Raw genomic sequence first — 16,912 nt, 5'->3', positions numbered from 1 at the left:
CGATTTGACACGTAAAGCCCTGAATAAAACCAAGCTGATTGATAGGGCCTCGTTGTTTATCCCCAAAAAGAAAAAAGAAAACACAGACAAAGTATCTTTCGTGTCCACTTTTAGCCCCATTACGAAAGGCATACGGAGCATTGTCAATAAATATTGGCATATTCTACAGTCGGATCCAATAATAGGGACAGCGTTTCAACATTCGCCTAATTACTTTTATAAAAGACAAGCGAATTTATCCAACCTATTAGTTAAAACCGACTTGCCCGTAAGGAAACCTACACATTTTTTGTCTAATATCCCTGATGGAAATTTTCCATGTCAAGCCTGTGTACAGTGTCAAGGCATGATCAAAGAGAAATTTTACACGCACCCGAAAACGAACAAAAAAATACCTGTTAAAGGGCGTATCACGTGTAATTCAGCCAATCTTGTGTATCTACTAAAATGCCCGTGTGATTTTTCTTATGTGGGGAAGACAACCAGAGCCTTTAAAACAAGAATCAGTGAACATAAGTGTTCAGTGAGAAATTCAGATATAAAGTCGTCAGTAGCTAGACACTTTTCCAGGTGTAAACATACCGTTAACGATCTCAGATACATGGGACTTGAGTTAGTCAACAGGCCCGCGAGAGGGGGAGACAGACATAAGTTACTGTTACAACGGGAATGTTATTATATCCACCTGTTTGATTGCATAGAACCTAGAGGAATGAATGAAGAGAACGTTTTAACCTGTTTCCTTTAAGTACCTTTTATCTATATGGTTTAATCCAAGTGGTTGTTTCCTGCAAGAGGTATGTTTATCCTTTGATGCTTAAAAGAAAAAAGAAAAAAGTATAGGGGCTAAATTAGCCCTATAAACTACGGGCATGTTACATAGCAAGTTTCTGGTAGGGTAATGTAATGCAATTTTTGCTTTTGCTTTTGTGTTTTTTATGCCTTTTTATATGTCTTTTATACATGGTATATTTGTATAATTTGTATTTACTAACAGACTCTATTTTGATAGGTCTTTTCTTTTGTCATTGAGGACCAATAGACTCAGGCACACCTGCGCTGTGATGTCATTTCCTGCCAATTAACCACCTGTGTGTATATAACCATTATCTTGACTGCAAGTCCATTGCAAGCTATAACACTGAAGAAGGAATACATATTTCCGAAACATGTTTGTTTCAGGCTGCCATTAAATTTTGAACCTGAGAGTGCTGGTCTGGCTTCACTGCTTCTTTTATATAATACTTAATGGGATTTCAGCACCCAGTGTCGTATCTTGAGAGCGCGGTCTAACTTGACATTTGATGTTACATAGTCATTGAGCATCCTTATTTCCAATTCATATTTTCCAACACTAGAACAATTTTGAAACTTTTTGGAGATAGTTTCTGTGTATGTTGTTTATATTCTTATGTACTGTACGTGTGTGAAATCAGGCTGCTGTTTAATTGGATACTGTAACTCCATATGGTGAAGTGACTGCTGATTGGTGCACTGTCTCTTAACCCCCCCCCCCCTTTCAGGACGGAGATGAGGCGTCGCCCGTCCTCACCAGCTGCGACATCGTTAAGGTCCCTGACCCCCAGATGTGCATGGTGAGAGGATAGACACATACACACATAGTGTCATATATCTGGAGAGAAACAAACAAACAAAAACGACTAACCTTCGTACGTCTTTTTCTATTATGCAGTCTGCTACTAAAGAATCTACCATGCCTATGTTTAGGTTTATGTTTATTAAAGGATCCCCATTAGAGACGCATGGAAGAGCCTCTAGTCTTCCTGGGGTCCTGGACAAAACAAATGCAATACAAATGTACAACTAAAAATATGTTTTTTTATTCTTTTATTTTTTTTGACATGACATACAAACCTTTACAGTAGAAATCCACTATAAAACACATACATGCTCTTACTCGTTCTTCCCCCCCCACCGGACCCCCCTTGAATACATCCATTATTCCGTTTGATACCAAGGATTAATAGTTCATATAATGTTTTATCCTCTCCACCACCCCTAACCAGATTTCTATGCTGGCTTCATTAATACCTAGAATTCGTGCGGTAGATATCTCCAGGTAAATCACATCAAGATATGTAAGAATCCATACCCTCCGGCACATTTTATCAGGTTGAATCCAGCGTGATGCTATTAGCTTTTTGGCAGCCGTAGTACCGGACAAGATTAGCCTCTTTATGTGTACAGAGTGTGATACCTGAGAGACATCATTCAGCAGCAATACAGAAGGCATTACAGGTATTGTCAAATACAAAAATCCTGATAATAGTGTGGTTATTTCTTCCCAAAATATCTTAACAGGCGGACATTCCCAATACATATGCATAAATGTACCATCATCACCGTTTGTACATAAGGAACATCGAGAGTCTTGTTTAAGCCCCATACGGTTCAATCGAATAGGAGTTAGGTAAGTCCTATGAATAAAATTAAGATTAATCTGTTGATGATCCGGGTTACGTGATGATAGCCGAATGTTTTCCCAGACCTCAGCCCAATCAAAATCTACTTCCAGGTCTGGTATATCCATCCTCCAAACTGAGTCTAGGGGAAGGGCTTCATACGAAGATGTGAGTAAGTGACGGTAAAAGTCTGACAAATCCTCTCGATGTCTCCCTTTCATAAAAGAACTTGTGATATCTGTGGTACTCAAGTGGTGTCTTTAATGGGACTCCATGAGCCTTCAAGCATGCTAATAATTGTCTGTAGAAATAATATGTGGAACTGGTGAGGTTAAATTTGTTAAATATATCTTGATAGCTACAGAAACCCCGTTCGTTGAAGATATCTCCCAATGTATGTATGCCATTCTTTTCCCATTTGGGAAATCTGATAGGTTGTTGTGCAATAAGGAGTGTATTGTTATTAAATATGGGAGAGTGTTTATGCCATTTATGTTGGTTACTAATTTTTTTGTGTGTTTCACGCCATATCCGGATCACATGTGTAATAAGAGGGCCAAATTTCAAGTTGCATTGCTTAATTGATAGGTTGGTGTATACTACATCCTGCAGTATATGTGGTGCCACAATGTTTTCTTCTAATGTTCTCCAGGATACAGATGCTTGAGAATCAAACCAGGTGATCAGTGGTCTTAAAGAGTACGCTTTAAAATAGTGGTAGAAGTCTGGAAATGCTAAACCTCCGTCGGCTTTGTTTCTCTGTGCGGTGGATCTTTTAATTCGTGGAGGTTTGTTGTTCCAAATAAATGTATATGCGGCGGAGTGTAAGTAGCCAGCAGGGGGGGGGGGGGGGGGGGGGGTGTAACGGTAGCATTGAGCTGAAGTTGATTCTGGGTAAAACATCCATTTTAATTATTGATACTCTGGCCTGTACTGAGTTTTTATGTTTTGACCACCTGTCAAAGTCATTTGTGATCCTTTCTTGGATTCCTGTATAATTATACTTCACTGTTTGGCATATAGTGGGGAATATTTCAACTCCAAGACATCTAAAGTGTTCTACCATTTGTATATTTCCTGGAAGGATGGTAGCCTTCGCAGTGACATTCAGTGGAAGGAAGGCCGATTTTGGCCAGTTTATCCTAAATCCCGATAGATTGCCAAAATCGTTTATTAGCTTGAGAAGATGAGGTAGTGAGGTGGTAGGGTTTTGCATGAACAATATTACGTCGTCCGCATATAAAATAATATGATGCTGTGTGCCCCTAATTGAGATCGGCTCTATGGATTGGGATTGTCTTATATACTGTGCTAAAGGTTCTAAGGATAGAGCAAATAGTCCGGGACTAAGAGGACAACCCTGTCTCTAGACGAACGCGAAACAGGAAAGAGAGGGGAGGTGAATTTACCTGTTATAACCATGGCCGATGGCTCTGTGTATAGTACTTTTATCATATTAATGAATCCTACACCTAACCCCATCCCTCCGAGTACTGCCCATAAATAAGCCCATTCCAACCTATCAAAGGCCTTCATCGCATCCAGGGATAATATAGCTGTAGGAGGCACGATATCCTTGCTGTTGTCTATCACATGTAGTAATCGTCTAATATTATCCGTGATCAGGCGGCCTCTTATGAAGCCTGTCTGATCAGGATGAACTAGAGCTGTCATATGCTTTTGAAGTCTGATGGCTAGTACCTTAGCATACAGCTTAAGATCGTTTCCGAGGAGGCTTAAGGGTCTATAACTACCACATTCGGTGGGGTCTTTGTCTTTTTTAAGGAGGACAGATACAGTATGAGTGCCATATTGACATCCCTGGGGAAGTTCCCCTCTTTGATTGAGTATAAAATCATATCCAGTAATAGGGGTCCAATTACTTCCCAACATGAGAGGTAAAGTTCTGGTGGGATACCATCCCAACCGGGAGCCTTCCCACTTTGCAATTCCGATATAGCCTCTCTAAGTTCCTCTAGTGTGATAGGTGTATCTAACTGTTTAGCGTCTTCCTCTGAGAGTCAATGTTGATGGTTTTGTTGGACATTTGTATTTCACAGAGAGAAACTGTATTCAAAGAAAGCTATTAAAATAGTCTTTGAATCTAAATATACTTTCTTTGTGTTGATTTTACATTAATTCCATGATTTTACTCAAGTAAATATCTGTTATAAGCTTCGGTTTTAAGTAGAAAAATGCTATTTTTAATCTAGATTAATCTAGATTAATTACAGAAAATTGTGAGATTAATTAGTAATTTGTTTTAATCTATTGACAGCACAAAAAATAATACACAGATAACAGTTACATACTTGACAAGTTTACAAGATATCTCTTAACACATTCTGTGCCACGCAGTTTGCCCATCGTATACCACTCTCTGCCAGTGCTTCTTTGCAGGGCTATAACTTTTTAAATATTATAGCTATATCGACATTACTATGGCCCATTCAACATCGGGTATCTATCGTTCCGGATGTGGGAACGTTATATTTTTCCATTCATACATTGTCGTGTTAGTACCGTCGTGAATATAAGTGTTTTTGGAGTGTATAGCAGTAATTCCTAGAATGCGAGTTATAGGCCCGACGCATTTTACACATAATCGATTGGCGTGTAGTTCCTATAAAAACTATATTAAAAAATTCAAATGCATATGCTCGGTATACATTATGCTCCATCATGCGTGAATGAAAGGGGGGGGGGGTCGTTTATGATTCATTGATTGTCAGTAATGGCTTTCCTTAGTAAGACATCATACGTTGAGCAGATGGATTGCAATGAAATAAATGGACAATCGAGCTGGAATTAACGTTAGATTCCTCTAAAGAAAAAAAATTCCAATTATTTGACGTTGATCTGCTAGATCCATTTTCCGTTTGTATGACGCAATAAACGGCGAAAGCATATTGATTCTTGCGTCTCGAAAGCGATCAAATGCACTTGAGTGTTTGTCTTGATCAACGTAACAAGATATCTCTGCCGGCGGATTTTCCCCGATGCACAGAGCGCCACATCCGGTTTAGAGTGGAGTGCAACTCGCCCGAAATCCACCAGGTGGCGGTATTGAGGCGTTGAAATATCAGACAGGGTCCAGCTGGCTCCCGGAGCCTTCCTGGGTGAATTATGAATGCCAATAGCGAATAAAGGAAATAACGATCATAAAAACTAGTAAACTCGTTGTTGGCGTTATTAGATTGGCGGGCAATAACGAGTAAACTCGTTTTTTGGCGCAGGCTGTGTTAATATATTTTTTTGCAAGTCATTTAGTTATGTATTGTAGATAAGATGTTTTTTGGCAGAGCATTCCAGAGTACTATTGACCTATATATACCAGTGAGTTTGAGAACATTTGATTTTGGTGCTGTTTTTGTTCTGATGTTACCAGTGTTGTAACCATGTTCAGAAGTTCATTTGTTCATTTGCAACTGATGAGCCAAGCTAGATGGCTTACCAGTGCTGATAATGTTCCGCAGTAGCATTAGAAGACTCACCGATCATTTATTTTCAACCATTAGCCATGCCAGATGTTCATGCATAAAACTAATACTTTTCCTGTATGAATTGATTGATTGATTGAAAACTTTATTAACAGATTGCAGAATGGGTACAGTACAGCTCAATACACACAATTGTTAACACATTCCCTGCCATGACTTATATCCATCAATATAGCCAGTCTGCCACCACTCTAAGCCTATGGAGATGTTCACCTTCTTTGCAGGGCTATAACTTTTTAAATTGTATTGCTAAATTGACATTACTATGGCCCATTTAACATCGATTATCTATCGTTCAGGATGTAGGAATGTTATACTTTTTCATTCCTATATTCATACAAAAATACCTTCTAGAATATAAGTGTTTATCGTTTTCTGCAGTAATTCCTAGAACGTGAGCTATAGGCCTAAACGCATATATAGATTATCGATTGCCGTCTATTCCCTAGACACGCTATATTAAAAAATTCAACTGTACATGATCGTATACGGTATGCGGCATCATGCGCGGATGAAAGAGGGGGGGGGGTCGTTTATAATTCCGTGATCGTCAGTAAATGCTTTATGTAGTATGGGTGATATATTGATCAGATCGGTTTGCGGTGAAATGAATAGACAATTGGGCTGAAAATGACGTCAGCGTCCTCTTACCGTTCGCCGATGAGACTGGAGGAAAAGTATACCACTTATTTGACGTCGATCTCCTAGATCCATTTCCGGTTTGTATGGTGCAATAAACGCCCAAATCATATAGATTATTGAGTTAAGGCAGCGATCCATATGCACGCCAGTGTATGTCTGGAGTCCCGCAACAATATGTGACTGCCGGACGGATTTCCCAGATGCACCGATTGCCACTTCCGGTTGTAACTCGCTCGAGCATCCACCAGGCGGCGGTATTGAGGCGTTGCAATATTGTGCAGAGTCCCACTGTATCACCAGCGGCTGGGTGGCTGAATTATGAATGCCATGGCGAACAAATTAAATATGATCTCAATATCGCTGTACAGCGTGGTTTGGCAGACAACGCATGGCGGGCAATACCGCTGTACAACGTGAACGGCGGTGGATGTGTTAAGGGGATGCAGACCAGAGAAAGACTTTCGTCTTGTTTACATCAGGGTCCCCCATTTTCAATTCATCATAAATGAACAGCCTATTGCCAGACGAGCCACTTTATTCTGAGCAACCTGCAACTTTTTCAAATTAGATTGAATATGCCTATATATATATTAACACTTTCAGTGCCGGCCTCCGTTTCCTATTTACCCCGTTGAATGCCACCACCCACTTCAATGATAGAGCTCTGTTACGACCCCTGTGTGTCTAAGGGTAAAGGGCTGTAACATAACAGTTGGTTGACAGAAAAGATGGACCACGTTTGTAAACAACAATGATATTTATTGAGAGATGCAAAGGAAGCACATGTAGCTCAGGGGTGAGCCCAGGCCAAAACAACAAACAAACACCACTATACTCCAAATAAACCCAATCTAATCTATGGTAAAAGAAATTACATTACCTAAACTACTCTTACCTAACCAAAACAGGAGAAAACAATATCCAAAGGAAATGGCAGCTCACCCCATCTGTGCTTCCTGAGAAAGAGAGAAAAACACATTAATGATACATACAACAAAATGGAAACATAACAAAACAATCTATAGGTAACAATGCTCTCTCTGCGGCCTGGCAGGGACCAATGGTGGAGGGAACAATGGCTGGAGGGAGGAAAGAAAAATGGAGAACACACACACATGGAGACGCACACTGGGGAATATATACATTGGGATGTAACACCCCCATACACAAGACAAAAACATGTTTGACACATAACACATACCACCAACAAAACATGTTTTTCTTTAACAACGAGATCCCCATCTCCGAGATAACTTGTACTCCAAAGTAAAGAGCTATGAAAAAAAAAATAAGCCGTCGGTACAACAATGAACCAGTCAACAAACAAGTCGACCGCACGAGAGATTTAACTCCGAGATAGAGCATCCGCCAACACATTCTCAGACCCCTTCTTATGCTTTATGCTGAGGTTATAATTTTGCACTATGAGCGCCCAACGCATGAGGCGCTGATTGTGGTTGTACATCCGCGACAGAAAAACCAATGGGTTGTGGTCGGTGTATACTACCACTGGTAAAACGCTCGAACCGACGTACACCTCAAAATGTTGCAACGCATACAACATAGCCAAAGTCTCCTTTTCAATAGTGGAATAGTTTAGTTGATGTTTGTTACATTTCCGGGAAAAATAACAAACCGGGTGACTGACACCATCGTGATCTTCCTGTAATAACACCCCTCCAGCTCCCACCCCGCTGGCATCCACCTCCAGCTGGAACGGCAGGGAGAAATCTGGAGCAGAGAGAACAGGGGAACTGCATAAGAGAGCTTTAACACCATCAAATGCATTTTGACAATCAGCTGTCCAAATGAATGGTTTGGACGGGCTACACAGGCTAGTGAGAGAAGTGACGACAGAAGAAAAGTTTCGGCAAAAACCACGGTAATACCCAGCCATCCCAAGGAATCTACGCAATTCCCGCCTAGTAGTAGGCACTGGAAAAGTTGTGATTGCAGATATTTTTGCATCCACCGGACGCACTTGGCCTTGTCCTACCTGCTTACCAAGATAGGTAACCGTAGCCTTGCCGAACTCACACTTGGCAAGGTTAAGAGTCAGGGAGGCTCCAGCTAAGCGGTCAAAGACAGTTTGTAAGGTTGTCATGTGGTCACGCCAGTTGGTCGAATAGACAACCAGGTCATCGAGATAGGCATTACAATTTGGAACACCAGCCAGGACTAGGGTCACCAGTCGCTGGAAAGTGGCCGGGGCATTACGCATTCCAAAAGGCATTACAGTATATTGCAAAAAATTGTCAGGAGTAACAAACGCCGAGATTTCCGAGGCACGGGGGGTCAAAGGGACCTGCCAGTAACCCTTTAGCAAATCTAGTTTGCTAACATAGGTGGCAGATCCAAGGTTGTCAACACAATCTTCCATGCGGGGCAGTGGGAAGGAATCAGGCACGGTGACAGCATTTACCTTTCGGAAATCAGTACAAAATCTAGGAGTTCCATCCGATTTGGGAGCTAACAAGCAAGGTGAACTCCAGGGACTGCAACTTGGCTTGGCTAAACCATGTTTTAACAAATAGTCAACCTCCTGTTGCATCATGGCCCTCTTGGTGATGTTAACACGGTATGCATGTTGCTTGATAGGCACAGCATTGTTAACATTAATATCATGGGCCAATACAGAAGTACAGGAGGGAACATCACCAAACAGAGCCATGTAGGCCTGAATCAAATGTGTGATGTCCTCTCGCTGCTCCTCAGGTAAGTGTGCTAAGTGAGTGGGCAGGTTCAATAACATCTCAGTGTTGGACAATCTAGCACCCTGATGGGCTGCATTGCGCAACTCTAAGCCATCTACATCCTCACCACTAACGTCAGGAGAGTCCGGAACTATTGGAGTTGAGGCAACAGCAGAGACGGCCAGTCCGGCTGTCTGGTCTGAGGTCTTCACCTGCACACTATCTCTGGAAAAATATGGTTTAAGCATATTGATGTGGCAAACACGAGAGTGACGTTTATGATCAGGGGTGCGAACTACATAGTCTGTATCACTTATTTTCTTGTCTATTGCATACGGTCCGGAAAAACGAGCGGAAAGAGCAGAACCAAGGATAGGTAACAGGACTAGAACCTTATCACCTGGCTGGAAAGATCGAGAAACAGCTTTCTCGTCATAGTGCCGTTTCATAGTTCTCTGGGAAGAAGAGAGCGCTTCTTTTGCGAGAGAGCACGCCTGATGCAGTCGCTCTCGAAACTGGCTAACAAAATCTAGAACATTAGTGGGTGTGCTGGCACCCTTTGACATGAACCGTTCTTTAAGAACTTTCAGAGGCCCTCTAACAGTGTGCCCAAAACGAGCTCAGCAGGACTGAAACCAAGAGACTCCTGTATGGTCTCTCGCGCAGCAAATAGAACAAGGGGGACACCCTCATCCCAATCTTTCTCTGTGTCTAAGCAATATTTACGCAGCATGGACTTTAAGGTCTGATGCCAACGTTCTAGAGCCCCCTGAGTTTCAGGGTGGTAGGCACTGGACACTATATGTCGGATACCCAGGGACTGTAACTAGGGCTGGGCGATATAACGATAACGATAAATATCGCGATATATTTTAATAATCGATATCGAATATCAAATTTTTATTTTTTTTTTACCTGCAACAGGGCAGTTTTAAAACCAGAGACAGTGGACAGACTTGTCTTTCTTGCCTGCAACTTAAAGTAATGGCTTTGCTTGTCCAAATGACAATACTGACCAAATTCAGATTTCTTTTTCTCTTGTCCATTTATTTTGTTTGCTTTCTAATTTAAAATACATTTTGAAACCGTCTGTACACAGTAGGCTATGTGTGCTAGCAGAACTAGACTCCAGTCACGAGTCACAGTGCACATGTGCGGTGGTTTGTCCACCAAAAAAGCGCCAAAAGATCGAAAATAAACTAGCAGAGCCAGAACTGTTCAACTCCTCTGGAGCCACAGCCAGCAGAGAAGCCGGTTTACTTTAGCTTTTAAACCAGCTGCAGCCTGAGAACTGGAGTGTGAGGGGATGTAACACTAAAGATGGCGGCAATGACAAAGAATTGCTGCAAAATAAACATACATCTGTTGTTAAAAAAAAAAAAAAAAAAAAAAAATTGTTTTTTTTATACTTAACAATTCGATAATTATCGATATCGAGAAATAAAATAAAATTATCATATCGTTATCGCGATATGATTTTTTTCCATATCGCCCAGCCCTAACTGTAACACTTGCTCAAATAACCTAGACAGGAAGTTGGTGCCTTGGTCAGTTTGTACTACCTTAGGCAGTCCAAACGTGGAGAAGAACTTCGTCAAAGCCTTAATTATTACAGGCGCTGTAATTCTGCGAAGAGGGATAGCCTCAGGGAAACGGGTGGCGGTACACATTATTGTCAACAAAAACTGATTGCCGGCTTTGGTCTTTGGCAACGGACCAACACAGTCAACTATGACATGTTCAAATGGTTCACCGACCGCTGGTATAGGACAGAGGGGAGCAGGTGGAATTACCTGGTTTGGCTTTCCGGTGATCTGACAAGTACTACAGGTACGACAGTACTGTGCTACATCGGACTTCAAACCGGGCCAAAAGAAATGTTGAAGTATTCTGTTGTATGTTTTAGTGACTCCCAAGTGTCCAGACCAAGGGTGGTCATGGGCCAAGAACAGTACATGCTGACGATAAACTGCAGGGACAACAATCTGATAAACAGTGCTCCAGTCTGGTACCTGATCTGGTAGCCCTATCTCCGATTGTGCATGCTCTGCCAGTCTAGTACCATGGGACCTCCATGTACGCATCAAAACTCCTTCATCCACAAAATAGGAATGCAACTCTCTCCTCTGTTCTGTTTCAAGAGAAGAGAAACATTTTGCAAGAGAAGGGTCAGCCTTCTGGGCAGTAATTAGCATTTCACGAGTAACGGGTAACTTCAATGCGTCGGAACTAGTTACAGTTGTCTGTGGGGGTACCTTACTATGAGTCGGTGGTTTGTCAGTGGTATCAGAAGTTGGAGCCAGCAACTCCTCCCTGACAAAGGCTGAAGCAAAAACAGAGTCAGACAAATTAATTTCATCACCTCTCTTTTTCAATTGAGCCCGAGTGACAACACTTGCAGAAAAAACTTCAGGGAAGTTCTGTGACAAGTCATCAGGCAGAGAATCTGTGTCTGGGTGATCCAACACTTCCAGCACAGCGTTCACCTGTCCTCCAGCTAAATCATTTCCCATGATAAAGGAAATGCCTTTAACTGGCAAGGAAGGTCTCACCCCTATTTTAAAGAAACCAGTGACCAAATCAGATTGTACATGAATACAGTGTAACGGGGCTGGCACGAAACCCATCTCAATACCTTGAACTAGGACACTAGAACCACAGGAAGATTTCTCAGACAGAGGTAGTACATCAGAGAGGATAAAGGATTGTGAGGCTCCAGTATCTCGTAAGATCTGAACTGTACACTGATCTTTTGGATCCCCTGTCAAGGAAACTAAACCCTTGGAAGTAAATGGCCTGAAACAAGGATCGAGAACATCCTGATCATTGTGCATCTGTTGATCGGAATCAGGTGCCATTTTAATCAGACCAACCCCTTTGGGTTGCCTAAAGTTCTGAGAGGACGGTTGCTGCTTACGTTTCAATGTTAAACAGTCAGAAATAACATGACCAGATTTATGACAGTAGTAACATGTCTGCTCCTCTTTTGAGCGTGGAGGTGACATTTTTGGTCGGGGGTGTGTGAATTCTGGATGGTTGGGGACAGAAGGTCTCTGAGAGAAATCATGGGGGAGAAACGAGTCACGCCTATCTACAAACACAGTTTTATGGGTTAGCGCAAACTCATCAGCTAATACAGCAGCCTGCTGCAGAGTGGACACTTTCTGCTCACTCAGGTAAATTACAATACGCTCTGGCAAACGATTCTTAAACTCTTCTAATAGAATGAGTTCTCTGAGAGAGTTAAGATCTGAGGCCTTGCTTGCTGCACACCATTTATCAAAGAGAGTTCCCTTCTCTCTAGCAAATTCTACAAAGGTCTGGTTGACAGCTCTCTTGTGACTGCGAAACCTCTGCCTATAAGCTTCGGGCACAAGCTCATATGCACGAAGGATGGCAGCCTTCACAGTATCATACAATAGACTATCTTCTAGGGGAGTGGTTCCCAACCTTTTTCCCCCCAGGGACCCCCAAACATCTCTGATGAAATTCGCGGACCCCCTCCTAATAAGATACCATAAAATACTTTTTTTTTTTCATTTTAATAACAAACTGCTTATACACAGGCATATGCATCACAATTAGACCCACTATGCTTCTTTGACTTGTGCCTTCAATCAACAAATCTCATCTTGCACCATATGCATTTCAAAATGTTTGGCCAATATTCAAATGCTGTATTCATCCTCTCAAATCAGGCCCTAATGGTGAACGGTTTGCATTTATGGAACAAATCAATGCAACAAATTAAACTAAATATGAGACAGGAAATTCCAATCAGTAGCAGAGAGAATCTGTCCTAGCTGGGTTTAATACCTTTTTTTGTCATTTTAATAACAAACTGCTTATACACAGGCATATGCATCACAATTAGACCCACTATGCTTCTTTAACTTGTGCCTTCAATCAACAAATCTCATCTTGCACCATATGCATTTCAAAATGTTTGGCCAATATTCAAATCCTGTATTCATCCTCTCAAATCAGTCCCTAATGGTGAACGGTTTGCATTTATGGAACAAATCAATGCAACAAATTAAACTAAATATGAGACAGGAAATTCCAATCAGTAGCAGAGATAATCTGTCCTAGCTGGGTTTAATACCTTTTTTGTCATTTTAATAACAAACTGCTTATACACAGGCATATGCATCATAATTAGACCCACTATGCTTCTTTGACTTGTGCCTTCAATCAACAAATCTAATCTTGCACCTTATGTATTTCAAAATTTTGGCCAATATTCAAATCCTGTATTCATCCTCTCAAATCAGGCCCTAATGGTGAACGGTTTGCATTTATGTTGAATGAAGTAAGAATCCACTGCAGTAAAAATATCCTCACCTCGAGTGGTGGTAGTAAGGTTGACTGACATGAGAATGTCCTGCTTCAGATCCTCATTTTCAATATATTGCACATAAACGATGAGCACAGCCTCGTCTGCGACAGTTGTAGTTTCATCAAGTTGTATGGCAAATGGACCCTTTCTAAGCTTTTCTGACAGCTGCTGCTCGCAATCACTTGACATCTTATCAATTCGGTATTTCACTACATTGTTCGAGAGTGGTACTGATTTTAGTTTATCCGCCACCTGTGGGCCGCACAGTTTCGAAACCATTTTGATGCAGGCTGGTTTGATGAGCTGCTCGCCAATATTGTGCGGTTTCTTTGCTTTTGCAATTAAAAGCGAACACTCAAAGGAGGCTTCGGTAGCCTTCTGTAAATCACTGCCACCCCTGCTCCACGCTACTCTAACATCAACAGGCTTGTTCGCCTTGAGAGACTGTTCTTTCCTCCGAAAAAAGTCTGGATCCTTCCCAACGGTTTCTGGGTGCTTAGACGCCTGATGTCTCTTCAGCTTGCTGGGCTTCAGGCTCGAGTTTGCCAACTTTTCTCCACAAATCACACACTCGGGTCGTTTGTCTGGTCCCTCAGTGAAGCCCATGGTGATGTAATTTTCGCGATTGCTGTAGGTCCTAACTTTTTTTGCAGATGAGCTGCCATCATCTCCTTTTCGTTTGTCACACATTTTCGCCTCTGGCGGCTGACTGCAGACGAGCCGAGAAAGTTAACTAGCGTGCTAGGCTAGCTACAGAAAGTGATACAGTCAACTGATTCGCGTTTTAGCGGCTACCCGGTAGCCTACTGTTAACATTCAAAAATCATGTCTAGATGTTTATTTATTTATCTTTATTTTTTTATTGTAGTGGAGAGACTATTCATGCTTCTGATGAGGAAAAAAAAAAAAGATAAAAAAAAAAAAGGCCTCAAATAATCTGTGGTCTGGCGGACCCCCTGCGCCCCCTGGCGGACCCCCAGGGGTCCGCGGACCCCAGGTTGGGAATCACTGTTCTAGGGAAAGTGTTGAACAAACCTCTTGGGCTTTACCAGTCAATTTGCATTGAAGCAACAAAGGCCAGACCTCTCTTGGCCAGCGCAATGAAGCAGCAATACGCTCAAACACATTAAAATAAGTATCAACTTCTGTCTCGCGGAACGGAGGCACCAAAGCAATGTGTTTACTTATATCAAAAGTGTGTGATGAATAAGCTGTGGAGGAGGACATACCCGGGCCTTGTGGAGGAGTCGGTGTAGCAGAGTTGGATTCACTCCTTAGGACTTCCAGCTCCAACCTCCGCAGTCTGAGCTCTTTTTCCACTTCATGCTCAAGCTCCAACCTACGAATGTTAACAGCCCTTTCATTTTCTGCCTCAAGCTCCATTCTACGAAGCCGATACTCCGCCTCACGTGCTTGTGCCTTCTCCTGAGCCTCCATCTGGAGACGTGCTATTCTAACCTTGACCTGGGCCCCTTCTCGAGACCCAGTTGACACAGGAGAGGTCAAGTGAAAATGTGGCAATGTGACTTTCACACCTGCCTTCTCAGCACTTTCACCATGAGCTTGCTCCTCAGATACAGAAGGCTGTGCTTCAGTAGGTTCACCAGGAGGACTTGCATGTTCATCAGAGACCACAGGTAAAACAAGCGTCCCCTGCTCCAACAGCTTATCTACCACAAGACACCTGATATCCTGCTTAAGATGCTTCTGTTGAACCGAGAGTTTAAAATGTGTGGCAATCTCCACTAAGTCTGCCTTGCGGCAGCTATCTAGCGCTTCCCAAGTAGGATTGCTCAAGAATTTCCCCAGATCAAAAGTACTAACTGCCATTTTTTTTTTTACACAAATGCCATTTTTACACACAAATCAATTAATTACTATACAAGTGTAAACAAACACAGTTCACCAAATCCATCAACCAACAATTGAACACGGGTTACAAGATCCAGGCAGAGCCCCCATTTATGTTACGACCCCTGTGTGTCTAAGGGTAAAGGGCTGTAACATAACAGTTGGTTGACAGAAAAGATGGACCACGTTTGTAAACAATGATATTTATTGAGAGATGCAAAGGAAGCACATGTAGCTCAGGGGTGAGCCCAGGCCAAAACAACAAACAAACACCACTATACTCCAAATAAACCCAATCTAATCTATGGTAAAAGAAATTACATTACCTAAACTACTCTTACCTAACCAAAACAGGAGAAAACAATATCCAAAGGAAATGGCAGCTCACCCCATCTGTGCTTCCTGAGAAAGAGAGAAAAACACATTAATGATACATACAACAAAATGGAAACATAACAAAACAATCTATAGGTAACAATGCTCTCTCTGCGGCCATACAATCACAAAGGCACTTTCACTATTACAAAGGCCTATAAACAAAAAGGGATATTATCAAAGTACAATGCCACAAAATAACACTAGGCCTAGCCTCATGCCAGAGAGAGAGAAAGACTGAAGGGAGAAGCCATGTTTTAACAGGTGTGTGGTGATCCATGATTGGGTGGTGTTGATTGAGTGTTGGAGTCTGGAAAACCATCTACCAATCGGTGCTGTGCTGGGTAATGGAAGGGCAGGCCTGGCAGGGACCAATGGTGGAGGGAACAATGGCTGGAGGGAGGAAAGAAAAATGGAGAACACACACACATGGAGACACACACTGGGGAATATATACATTGGGATGTAACAAGCTCTCATATTTGCGAACGCATAAACTATATCTTAAATTATGGCTATGTGTCTAATAGGGCTGACCCCTATTAATCGATTAGTCGACTAATCGGTCGAAAGGAGCCGTAGTCGACTGACCAACCTCTTAGTCGAATATATATTTAAAAAAAAATTATAATTTTCTTTTATCATTTTTTCCAAAAGAAAAGAGGCCTAGAAGTGTGGCTAACGCTAATGGCACACATACCAGAGGCTAACTGCCTACGAAAACAGGCACAGAGGCACTGAAAGAGGATTTCACCCATCTAATGAACACACTAGACTAGACAAATATCAAGATGTATCCATCAGTGGACCAATTGCATGCTTTTGTAGAGGACAAGAAGCCTTCAGTCGACTCCTTCAGACATTAAGCACCCCCACAGCCCAAATGGAATGATAAAAAATAAAATAAAAATAAAATATTTTGTATTTAATTTTTTTATTATTTTTTAAACAAACATATAAACAAACATGACAACACACGATAAGATATACAAGCATTAACACTTTGGGTGCCGGAAAACGCTTAAACACGTCATTCCCGGCCATGCTCAAGTTGCCGAAGACGCTTTACAGCGTCTTTAATATCAATAT

General features: G+C 41.8%; 1 protein-coding gene across 1 annotated transcript in view; it reads left to right on the top strand.

Moving 5' to 3' along the window:
* LOC311227695 (phosphatidylinositol 3-kinase catalytic subunit type 3) overlaps positions 1–16,912 on the top strand; it is a 159,498-nt gene that overhangs the window by 16,017 nt on the left and 126,569 nt on the right. The window contains exon 7 of the mRNA XM_084313449.1: positions 1,524–1,595. Coding sequence (XP_084169575.1) covers positions 1,524–1,595 — 72 coding nt within the window. The remainder of the gene's footprint in view (positions 1–1,523; positions 1,596–16,912) is intronic.

This window comes from Notolepis coatsorum (genome assembly GCF_963971535.1).
Source record: "Notolepis coatsorum genome assembly, chromosome: 4".
Taxonomy (NCBI): Eukaryota; Metazoa; Chordata; class Actinopteri; order Aulopiformes; family Paralepididae; genus Notolepis; species Notolepis coatsorum.
The sequence above is the reverse complement of the archived record's forward strand: the minus strand, read 5'-3'. Positions and strand labels throughout refer to the sequence as shown.